We start from the raw sequence: 12773 nt of genomic DNA, 5'->3' as shown, positions 1-12773 counted from the left end.
CGAGATGTCTTCCGTTGCGAAGCACGCGTGTACAGCTAGTGTTTAATAAATATCTTAACTGCAGCAATGAAGTACGCTTATCGCAAGGAAAGGAAACAGTCTGAAATAGAAATAAAATTTACGACGCAATGAATGGCAGATTGTTTTTCGTATTTATTCAAGATGTCATACTTTTGTAAAAACATTTAAAGCCATGTGGTCCACCGCTTTCACTGTCACTATGTTCCGTTTCTGTGTTTGATTGAAATAGAACAGAAATACAGTTTACAACAAACTAATAGATTGTTTTTGTTATTTATTCAAGCTGTGATCTTTTGTAAAAACATTTCACGCCATGTGATCAATCGCTTTCACTGTCACTGTCTTCCGTTTGTGTGTCTGAGTCTTCCTCACTTCTGATGTGGCTGTGTTAAAGATAATTTCGTCCACAGCAATTTCGACGACACCATCACGTGCCCAATATTCTTCTTCTGTTTCTTTAACTTTCTTGCAATATCCCTTCCAATCACTGGCAGTAACCGACTGGAAAGTTGCGTCCACAAGATTCAGCATGTTTGTGGCAGTCAAGTCCCCTGATATGTTGTGCTCCCTAACATGCCTTTTTATATTCACCCATGCTAATTCTATTGTGTTTAAGTCGCAGTTGTAAGGTGGTGAGCGAACGACCTGGTGGCCTTTGCTTTCAGCCAACAGGTTTACAGCAAAAGACTTCTCAGCTGGCTTATTCGCTCGTACTTTTGCATACAGCTCGTCCTTCCTCATACTCTCATCACAGGGGATATTTCTGCATTGCAGCCACTCCAGCATTCGCACTTTTGTGTCAAACTTCATTGGAGTTCTCTCTGTTTGCCTGTTATGGTAAGGAGCATTATCCATAACTATTACTGAATTAGGTGGGAGATTTGGCAGTACCTTCTCTCCGAACCAATTCTCAAAGTTTGCCAAATTCATCTGACTGTGATAATCGCCCTTTGTCGACTTTGCCCCGAACGTAAGTTGCCCTTCCTTGACGAACCCATTCTTGGATCCGACACTTGCAACTATCAGTCTTCTCGATGAGCTCCCCCATGCAGTGACACCGATGACACTCTCTTCACGTAAGTCGCCCTTCCTCTGCCAACATTTATTAATAGGGGGCTCCTTCAAAGTGATTGCGGACAAAATATCTGAAATGGAAACCCACCTTTTCTTGCCAGGCGTTTTGTGGTGATACGCCAAGATGATTCTTGGAAAACTGTTTGAATCTTCCAATGCTACGCATGCTTTGTCCTTTGTATGTAGAGCTCTCACTGAAGATTTGTAAATGGGGTGAAGCAATTTTTTCTGCTCCCTTTCCCTTTCGCAGCATTCAGTCACACACAATATAATTTTGTGACAATCGCTACGTAATGCTGGTTTCCTTCTAACCGTAGGCCTACCGGTAGGAGTTGTTGGTGACTCCCGAGATGGGCCAGCAACTGCCTCTTCACTCGTTTTGATAATGTTTAGCACAACTGCACAATAAAAACATGCAGAACAGTACAGCGCAAAACAATAACGAAGCAGACGACAATGGCTACCTTGTACAACACAGTTAGCTACGTAATGTTGGCAGCAGTCGAAACTGCACGCCTACCGAAGCCTCCCGACGTTTACCGACTTCTACCGATTCAGGACTAGGGAGAGGTCTGCCATCTAAAAGTTTTCGCACTGTAATTATCCTACCTGCTGACAAAAGTTCCACCAATGTCATCATGAATCTACGTGGTGGAAGGCCTCTGCCAATTGCCCAACTTCTCCACCTAAGTGATTCCATCCCAGAAGTCCAACATAAACCTCCAATACATGCTTAAAGCCTTTGGCAGCTCCCAGAACGTCTCCCCTGAACCCGTTGTCTTTTCACATCACACATCCACCTTCTTCATGTTCCCTAAAATCCGTAAACTTGACAATCCTGAATGCCCCATTGTAGATGATTATTGTGCCTTCACTAAAAGAATTTCATCCCCCAATGACCAACAATTCCAACCTGTTGTCCTAAACCTCGCCTCTGACACCAAAGATACCAATCATTTCCTTCACTGATTCTCAATCATCCCCACCCCTTTACCTCCTGGGTCTCTAATCATCACTGTTGACACCACATCCCTATACACCAACATCCCTCATGCCCATGGTCTTGCCGCTGTTGAACACTTCTCCCAGCATCCGTCAAACCCACTACCTCATTCCTAAAACACCATACTGTCTTAATCCTAACACACAACTATTTCTCCTTTGGCAGAAAGGTATTCAAACAAATCTGCAGCACAGCCAAGGGCAACCACCCATGCCAATCTGTATATGGACCATCTAGAGGAAACGTTCTAGCCTCCCAAAACCTCAAACTTCTGGTCTGGTTCAGGGTTCACTGATAGTATTTTCATGATGTTGACTCAGAGCACACACACCTTATCCTCATACCTTCACAACCTCAACATCATCTCTCTCATCTGCTTCACTTGGTCCTCCTCTACTGTGCATGCCATCTTCCTGGATGTTGACCACCTCCTCTCTGATGGCTCTATCCACACCTCTGTCCACATTAAACCCACCAACTACAAACATTACCTGCATTTCAGCAGCTGCTACCCCTTCCTCACCAAACATTGCCTCCCATACAGCCTGCTCACCCAGGAAAAGTGCATCTGCAGTGACAAGGACTCCCTTTCCCAGTACACAGTATGCTGAATGTCTCACAAGGCCTTCACAGACAGATACTATTCCCCAGACATAGTCCACAAACAGGTTTTAACTGACAGATACTGTTACCCAGACATGGCCCACAAACAGATTTTCACTGCCATACCCACACACATCTCCAATCCCCACCCGCAAGAACCTACTACAACCCTCTTGCCCTGGGCCCACAACTCTTTTTGTGAGTGCATCCTTGGCTGCCAAGGGTTCCCAGCCTTTGCAGCATTACCTCCTTTCCATGCTGCATGCTTATATCCCCCCCCCCCCTTCTCTCTCTCTCTCTCTCTCTCTCTCTCTCTCTCTCTCTCTCTCTCTCTCTCTCTCCCACCCCCCCCCACCCCCTCCCTCTCCATCAGATGCTTTTCTTGGTGCCAACCTTGCTTGGACCTAATTTATTATTAGGCCTCGAGTTTAGAGTTCCCAATTCCAGCGTATTTCACAATTTTTCATCAAATAAACACACAGTCCCCATTTTTGGGTTTGGCCTGCCACTAATTTTCAAAATTCTGCAGAAGTGCAGATCATGCAGGGAAGGTAGCCCTTGCCTGCCATTGTGTGCTCCACCTTTGTTCCTTTTCATCTGTACACCATTCCCTTTAACACAGTAATACACCCAAAACGCAGCACGGTAGCCATCCTGTTGGGGGGGGAGGGGGTCTTGTCAAGTACCTGCATGGTGGTAGCCCTCTGACCGTGAATTAATCACACTGTCCTTGCCTGAGCTGAAAACTCATCCCAGTGCTGAAGAGTAAGTGCTTATTGTGACTGGGGCACGTGCATTGGATTAAGGGCCAGTTAGCCGTTGCTGAGACTGGATGGTGACTGTGGGGAAAGCGTGTAGCACCGTGGCAGGTCAGTGGCGAGAGAAAGGGACGAAGTTATATCCTGCTGGTGGCTGTACGGACCCTAGCAGTCTCTGTGGAAGGACAGTCTTCTTTCAGTGCAGAAAGATTCGACCCTAATATGTTTTCTTCCCTGGCTATATCATGGGAGGAACGTAGGACTAAGCGGCAAACAGAGCCATTCTCTACGCGATCTGTTTATTCCTTCTTGTCCACAAAGCCCTTGTTCTTTGTGGAGAACCTAGAAGTGGGAGTGGCAGCCATCTCTAAAATGAAGGGGGTCAGTTGTGATCAAAATGGCATTCCCTGCCCACTCACAGGCACTGCTTGCCTGTAACAAGCTGGATGACGTACCAGTGACTGTCACTCCCCACAACAGTGTAAATTTAGTTCAGAGCATTATTTTCCACAGAGACCTGCTCTTACAATCTGACAATGAGCTACGTCCGACTTGGAAGCAGATGCTTCCTGTGTACCTCCCCCCATCTGTCAGCTGTGGAAAAAATTCTCCCTGATCACTAGATTGTGCTGTTTCTCAGAGGGAGAAGAAAATACAGCAATATGTGACTCTGGACAAACTCGGTTACCAAGAAGACTTATGAGCAATTGCAGTCAGTATGTCAAATTATGTCACAGGGTACACCTATGACGACGTCACCCCCCTTGGCGACGGTACTCGGGCTCGTTACACCTCCTGCTGTGGACCCTCAGGGCTGCTCGACCGTGCCTACCTACATGATGGTTGGGGGGCTCCTCTTGCTGCTTTTCCCGCATCTACTTTGGGATCAATGGCTTCCCATCCACCAGGAAATTGGTTCCCACCTGCCAGCCACAGACAAATCACCTTCCTCCTAGTTCAGAAAAGGGCATTTCAGGATATTAACATAGCAATATTTACCTCCCTCCCGATGGCGAAGTGTCTCAGAATATACTGTTTAAATTGGTTCCTCAGCTCCCCCACCTTCCATAATCGTGGGTTATACCAGTACCCATAACCCTTTGTGGATTGGAACCATGTTTACTGGCTGCGGTAAAGACCTTGAAACTTATGGTATAATTTGCCTCTTGAATACGTGTGCCCCCACACAGTTCAGTGTGGTGCACGGAACTTTCTTGGCTGTGACCTTTCCATTTGCAGCCCTTGTCTTCTCTCATCCGTCTACCTGTGGGTCCACGACGACCTGTGTCTAGTGACTGGTTTCCCCATCTTCCTGTCCCTCCCTGAGTGTCACTCTCCTGGATGCTTGTCCAAATGGGCTCTCAACAGTGCTGACTTGGATGCCTTTACCTCTTCTATCAACCTTGGTACCCTGCCACACGGAGATACAGTGAGGCAGTCCAGAATACAACTACAGCCATTCTTTCGGCAACTGATTTAGTGACCCTGTGTTCCTCAGGCCCATCCCGATGGATGACAGTACTATGGCGGTCCTTGGAAATTACAGAGGCCATTCAAGATCGCAGGCATTCTCTTCGATACCATAAGCAGCAGCCATCGATGAAGTACCTCATTGCCTTTAAGTGGTTCCAAGTCTGGGTCCATCAACAAATAAAACGACAGAAGCAAGAATGCTGGGAATGTTACATTTCAGCCATGACCGAATACCTCTTCTTCACAGGTTTGGGCTAAGGTCATGTGTGTCTGTGGATACCAGACGCCTACAGATGTACCTGGTATTGCCTTGGTGGCGCTGTCTACACTAACCCAGATGCCATCGCTGAACATTCTGCTCAGCACTATGCTCAAGTGTCAGCGTTTGAAAATTATCAGCCTGTCTTTTGTGTCCGTTTAGGACAGTGTTTGGAGCAAAAGCAATTATCTTGTACTACATGGCACCTGGAGCTATATAATGCTCCATTCAGTGAGAGGGAATTTGTCAGTGCACTCGCTCACTGCCCTGATAAAGCCACAGGGGCGAGACTGCATTCACAATCAAATGATCAAGCACCTACCGGTGGACTGTCAGCGTCATATCCTTGCCGTTTTTAAACTGTATCTGGAATAAAGGCAATTTCCCATTGCAGTAGTGAGAAAGCATCATTGTCCCAGTACTGGAACAGTTGAGCACCCTGTAGAAATGTGCAGTTATTTCCCAATACCTCTTATCATTGTTCTCTGTAAGTGGCTTGAACACATGGTGAGCCAGTAGCTGTGTAGGCTCTGTGAATCTTGCGGTCTTCTGGCTCCGTTCCAGGGCAATTTTCGCCAAGATTGTTCCACTACTGATAACCTGGTTTACCAAGAGTGTGCCATCAGAACAGCTGTCTTTTGACAGCAAAAGGCTTATGAAAGCACATTGTGATACCGCATCCTTTGTTACCATATATGAGTGGCCCCTCTAGAGTCCTCTCCCGGTTTTCCTCCAGAACTTCCTGTCGCACCGTACATTCTGGATTTGAGTTAGTGCTTTCCACAGTACCCGCTATATCTAAGAGAATGGGGTCTTCCAGGGCTCTGCCCTGAGTGTCCCTGTTTTTCTAGAAGTCATCAGTGGTGTAATAGCAGTTGTGGGATCCTAATTATCACACTCCTTGTATGCTGACGACTTTTGCCTCTACTATTCCTCCTGTACTGTGGATGTCGTTGAAAGTCGACTGCAAAGCACCATACGAAACGTGCAGACATAGCACCTCACCCACGGTTATCCACCGCCATGACACTCAGCATGTATTTCTGTTGACGTCATACTGTTGACCCACAACCAGAAATTTACCTCCACAACCAACTATTCATTTTGGTGGAGACTTATTCCTTTTGAGGTCTGGTCTTCACTTCTTGGTTGACATGGATTCACCATCTTCGCCAGCTTAAGCGAAAGTGTTGGTTGCACCTTAATACACTTTGCTGCTTGACTGACACCAGCTGTGGTGCAGATCACAGTATCCTTGTGCAGCTTTACAAAGCCCTGGTACAATCCTGCCTCTATTATGGGAGTCTGACAAATGGTTCAGCGTGCCCTCAGTGTTGCGAATACTGGATGCGATACACACTTGCAGGGTTCAACGTGTGGCAGGAGCCTTTTAAACTAGCCCTGTGATCACCTTAATAGTGGAGGCTGAGGTCTCACCATAGTGGATCAAGCGCCAACATCATCTTGTCAATTATGCTGCCCACGTTCGCAGCTTACACAAGCATCCGAGCTACCTTCACCTCTTTCCAAACACAGTAATCCATCTCCCGCAACGGCGGCCCAGATTAGGGATTACGATCGCAATCCACACGTGGTCTATCCTCTCTGAACTTATGTTGTTTCCTCTTCCACCTCTCTGTCGGACACCTCCATGGTGCATCCCTTGGCCACAGCTTCATCTTGACCTATCACAAGGTCTGAAAGACTTCATCCTGCGGCCCTCCACCACCAACTTTTCTCCGTCCTTGGCACATCCCAGGGTACAGAAATTGTCTGCACTGATGGCTCGATGATTGCTGGTCATGTAGGTTTTGCTTACACTCGTGCAGAGGACATACTGAACTGCTGTCCTTGCTGGGTGGCTGTAGTGTTTTCACTGCAGAGTTGGCAGTCATCTCTTGAACTTTCAAGCATATCCATTCCTGCACTGGTGGGTCCTTTCCCATCTGCAGTGACTCCTGAAGCAGTTTGCAAGCTCTCAACCAGTGCTACCCCCGCCATCCATTGATCATTACTATCTGGAAGTCTCTGTTTGCCCTTGAACAATGTGGATGCTCAGTGACGTTCATCTGGATCCCGGGCCACTTCAGAATTCCAGGAAATGAACTCTCTGATACCCTTGCCAAACTGACTACCAATAAACTGGCTCTTGGGATCAGTATTCTGGAAACGGATGTCCTATCGGTAATATGACGTTGAGTTTTAGGTGCCTGGAATACAAAATGGCTAACTATGTGTGATAAAGGAGACTACGAATATGTGGAGGTCCTTTATGCAGGCCTCTTGCAAGGGTTCTACGGTCCATTGCCGGCTCCGCATCGCTTGTACTTGGCTGACTCCGTCATCTCCTACATAATGAAGACCCACCCCGCTGTTGTGGTGCCTGTTTGACGGTGCTTCACATTTTGCTGGACTCCACAAGTAATGTGTATCCAATGCACAGGTCAACTTGCGTCTTTCCAGGGTTTGTCCGTAGTTGTTATATAATATTTTAGCTAAGTTTCTTCTTTAATTATACTGATTTGAGGCAGTGTCATTTTCACTCTGGTTAAAATGCTTCACAATCTTTTCAGCATTTTCCACACTGATGCAATGGAAACTGTGCAGCAGCATTTAAAACTGCACTAGTAGAAACTTGTCACATGTGGCATTTTATGGGACGCCCCACACTGACATGGTTGCTGCTAGGAGGTGCCACAGTGGTACAGTGTTTTGTACTGAGTGTCACATATGGAGGAAGCAAATCTTTCTGAACAAATTTTGAGAAGTCTGTTGAATTAAAAGAAAAAATTGATAATTTCACATATGACCTACCATCCCAACTGGACAATCGACTAGCTGTCTTTTTATGACTGGTTCTAATTATTCTATTGTTTTGAATTTAACTAAAGAGGTAATATTGAAAACTCTAGTTTCTGCCTATGTAGGCCTGGGACACATTAGGTAATACATTTCAACCTGCAAACAGGTACATGTCTGCAGTCAAAGTAGACATGCCAAGGAGATTTCAGTGCACAGTGGAACTGTAGACATGTATCGGCAAAGAAATGTAAAATTATTTACTAAACTTAATTTTTTTGAAGTGGTAGTCAAAACTACACAACTACATTTGTTTTACGCCTTGATGGGTTAAAATTGACGTACATGAAGTACCAAAGGTCCACTACTGTTTACTGTTTATGATGTGTGTAATCAGGTGGAAAGTATCAGAAGCTCCCAGAATCTGTTTGCGGATAATGATGTATATGAGTAATCAAAGTTCCGTGGCCCATTGTGATTAAGGTTTCAGTAAAGCCTTTATACACGTCTACCATCCCCCAAATGTAGTCTACAAACAATTTCCTATGCCCTCCCTCCCCCCCCCCTCACACACACACACACACACACACACACACACACACACACACACACACACACACACACACACACACACACACCAATTATCCTCCCACCCCCCAAGAGCCAGCCAAAAGGACTCACTCCTCGCCCCCCCTTTCCATTGTCACTGAATATTATTGTGCGCTATCAGGTGTAACCCTAACTGTGGCCTTCACTAGGACATCGAATATCTGTCAGTTTCCCTGAAAATGGCGAAATCCTATCCACGATCCTTCCCACTCCTAGTATTTTGTCACACACTCTACTTCGACAACATCTTGGCCCATCCCTATGACATGCCCACTCCCTCGCCACAATGGTCATACACACACGTACAGGAAAAAGATGGGTGTGAGACATGCCTGATTCACCCAACTGGCACATAAATACTCGATGTTACAGGCTTATCCTGTCATATCAAAGGGAGGATCACTTCTTAAACCAGCCGTGTCATATATCAACTCTGCTGCAATTTATGCACAGCATTTTACATGGTCACGACAATGGACAAGCTGTCCACTTGACTGAGTGGCTACTGCCAGACTGTGCTGAAGAGCAGAGTCATTGATCCAGTAGCAGAACACAATGCAGAGCATGGCGTGTTATAGGTCAGTGGCTCCTTCGCAACCTGTGCCATCTTTATTATTTCTCCCAGCACCAAGTTTTCTGACCTACATAGACAGGAGTACCCCTCAGAACACATCCTCGTTTCCATTGCACCATGATCCTCCCGTCTTGAATTCCAACTGACCTCTTGCCCTGTCACCTTCTCTTCTGTTCTGTCACACTCTTCCAAATCCACTCCCATGTATCATCGTCATCGTGTGATGGACGAACTGGCCAGCTCTGATTCCCTGTGTCACATTCCTATCCCCCACATCTGCTGCCTGCTGCTTCTCACTTCTTTTTCCCCTCGACCACTCCACCGGGACACAACCCTGTACAGGTGTGTGTGTGTGTGTGTGTGTGTGTGTGTGTGTGTGTGTATGTGTGTGTGTGTGTGTGTGTGTGTGTGTGCGCAGCTAGTGAAGTTTTCATTGACAACTTAGAGCTTCTACTATTCGGTGAGCTGTTACCTTTTAATCTTAAATTATTTACATTATGTCAGAACTTTAAATACTATACGTATTCACACACAATTTAATGTAACGCAATTCATGTAGGTGTCTTGTCCCCTATAGTAAATGAAAGTAACAAGAACCGACAAAGGTATGTTAACCTCCAAGCTGTGAAAGAATGATTATGCACAATCAGAATTATTAGAGTTAATACTTTGACATCTGCCATGAAAAGCAGTCTCAGTTAACAACTTTTTATCTTCTGAGGGTTTTACGGATACTTGTAAAGAATGAAAAGGTGCCACAGTTTCTCACTGCCTGCTGTTACAGTGTTAACAACTAGGACTGTATAATTTTTTTCATTTTGAGTAACAGTTGATTTGTGTATTCTTGTTTTCTTATTCATTACAGCTGTCATCAGTATAGTTCTTTTGCATGCCATTGCCTCTTAGAAAATTTTGTACCCAATACTTGTAAACATAATGATTATTTATTGGTGCCTGTGTTATTGTCAACATTATATTGACAAAGTTCAAGTCTTCTTCAACAGTAACTTTTTATCTTGTTCTTAGATATTTCATTGGCGGTTCTTATGTGACCAAGTGCATCATCGTTGGGATGTTGGAGATCAGACAAAAGCAACCGTATATTATGAGCAATCCAGCATAACACGTAAGTATCATTAACATATCTTTAGTTGTGTCATCAAGAGAGGGAGGAACTGAAAATGTGAAATGAACATATTCTGAATTTATGGATGAGGACACACACACTGAACATATTTGGAAGTGAAGGAAGACTTTGCCTAGTTAGTTGAGCACATACTGAGAAAATCCCATAATGTTTTGATCCCATCTTATCAAAATTGGTAGTAGTATCCCCGCATTCTTTTTTTTCACATCTTCTGGGACTGTTAATTCTTAAGATAGTATATAATTGTGCTTCCCAATTCTTTCAGAATTCAGCATAAATTTGTAATATTAACTCTTGCAAGCACATGAATAAGTGTGTAAAAACTGCAAAAAGTATTTCTCTTAGGGAGTTTTTGAATGATCTGTTTGGAAAACTATCTAGCTTATCACAATTTAAACCATTTTGCAGTTCTCATATTGTTAATTGCTGTCCCTCAGTAATGCACATTTGTAATTGCATGTGTTCATTAACGTGCACACTAATTGTAAAATATGTTTGTATTGAGGTAACAGTCAAACACTATTTTATTAATTCGCACAATTTATATTGCTGCATCAAATGCTCAGCCCAGAGTGGAGGCCACCCTTAATAAATTGCAATTGTTATTTAATTGCATAATTATCTGCTGCTGTTATCAAAATTTCTTCCAAGAGCTGTCCACAAAAAATGTGCATCACCAGAGGTATCAACTCCTTGAAGGAACCAAAAACAGTTTTTAATATTATGTTTGTATCTGCATATTGAGTTAACAAATCAAATGATTTGTCTGTAGTGTGAATGGAATTTCAATTCATTTGACTCATACGAGCACTGTAAGTTTGTAATGACCCTCTTACTCAGATTTTTAGTATTTGTTCACAAGTTACCTGTAGTGTGTCAAGTTGTGTCTTCTAATTCTTGTGACTGTTACAATCTATAGATGATACAGTCGTGTAAACTATCTTCCCTCTTATTATTATTATATAAAATTGTACCAATGTTATGTTGAGAGAGAATGAGCTGTTTGTTTTTTGAGCATATGCTGAACTGTTTTTTAAGCATGTGCCGAGCAAATTAGGTAATTACCCTTAGCTTTTTATGGTATATATAGACAGTGGTAGGTTATAATTGAAAGGAAAGTAGTTGAGGGATTTATCGGTACAAATGTGTTTTACTAACAGAGTGCACATCTAAACTGTAGTAGTCGTCATCGTCAAACTCTCGACTCCATGAAATCTTCGACGATCTTTATTTGACACGAGTGTCTACTAAATCATTATTCCGACAGCTTGAAATTATAATCTGACTTCATTACATGTTGACTATGCATCAACCAAGACATTAGTCAGTAGCGTAACAAAGATGCTGTGACTTACCAAACGTGAAAGCACTGGTAGATAGACACAATAAAAAACACACAAACACACACACACACACACACACACACACACACACACACACACACACAAATTTCAAGCTTTCGCAACCCAAGGTTGCTTAATCAGGAAAGAGGGAAGGAGAGGGAAAGACGAAAGGATGTGGGTTTTAAGGGAGAGGGTAAGGAGTCATTCCAATCCCGGGAGTGGAAAGGCGTACCTTAGGGGGGAAAAAAGGACAGGTATACACTGTCTCTCTCTCTCTTTGTCTTGTGCGAGCGCGCGCACGCGCGCACACACACACACACGCACGCACACACATACCCACGCACGCACACACACACACAGAGAGAGAGAGACAGATACAGGCAGACATATGTAAATGCAAAGAGGTTGGGCAGAGCTCTCAGTCGAGGCGGAAGTACGTAGGCAAAGATGTTGTTGAATGACAGGTGATACACGAGGGGCAGCAACTTGAAATTAGCGGAGGTTGAGGCCTGGCGGGTAATGGGAAGAGAGAATATATTGAAGGGCAAGTTCACATCTCTGGAGTTCTGATAGGTTGGTGTAAGTGGGAAGTATCCAGATAACTCGGACGATGTAACACGGTGCCTGTGCTGGCCGTGCACCAAGGCATGTTTAGACACAGGGTGATCCTCATTTCCAACAAACACTGTCTGCCTGTGTCCGTTCATGCGAATGGACAGTTTGTTGGTGGTCATTCCCACATAGAAGGCTTCACAGTGTAGGCATGTCAGTTAGTAAATCACGTGGGTGCTTTCACACGTGGCTCTGCCTTTGATCGTGTACACCTTTCGGGTTACAGGACTGGAGTGGGTGGTGGTGGTGGGAGGGTGCATGGGACAGGTTTTACACCGGGGAAGGTTACAAGGGTAGGAGCCAGAGCGTAGGGAAGGTGGTTTGGGGATTTCATAGGGATGAACCAAGAGGTTACGAAGGTTAGGTGGACGGCGGAAAGACACACTTGGTGGAGTGGGGAGGGTTTCATGAAGGATGGATCTCATTTCAGGGCAGGATTTGAGGAAGTCGTATCCCTGCAGGAGAGCCACATTCAGAGTCTGATCCAGTCCCGGAAAA

The 12773-nt window shown here is 44.6% G+C and overlaps 1 protein-coding gene across 1 annotated transcript; it reads right to left on the bottom strand.

Moving 5' to 3' along the window:
• Positions 1-327: 327 nt before the first annotated feature.
• LOC126203495 (uncharacterized) lies at positions 328-951 on the bottom strand. Its single transcript, XM_049937824.1, has one exon. It carries the CDS (start codon positions 949-951, stop codon positions 328-330), a length of 624 nt encoding a protein of 207 aa, XP_049793781.1.
• Between the last annotated feature and the right edge of the window lie 11822 nt (positions 952-12773).

This window comes from Schistocerca nitens, chromosome 9, assembly GCF_023898315.1.
Source record: "Schistocerca nitens isolate TAMUIC-IGC-003100 chromosome 9, iqSchNite1.1, whole genome shotgun sequence".
Lineage (NCBI taxonomy): Eukaryota > Metazoa > Arthropoda > Insecta > Orthoptera > Acrididae > Schistocerca > Schistocerca nitens.
This window is presented reverse-complemented; position numbering and strand designations above follow the sequence as displayed.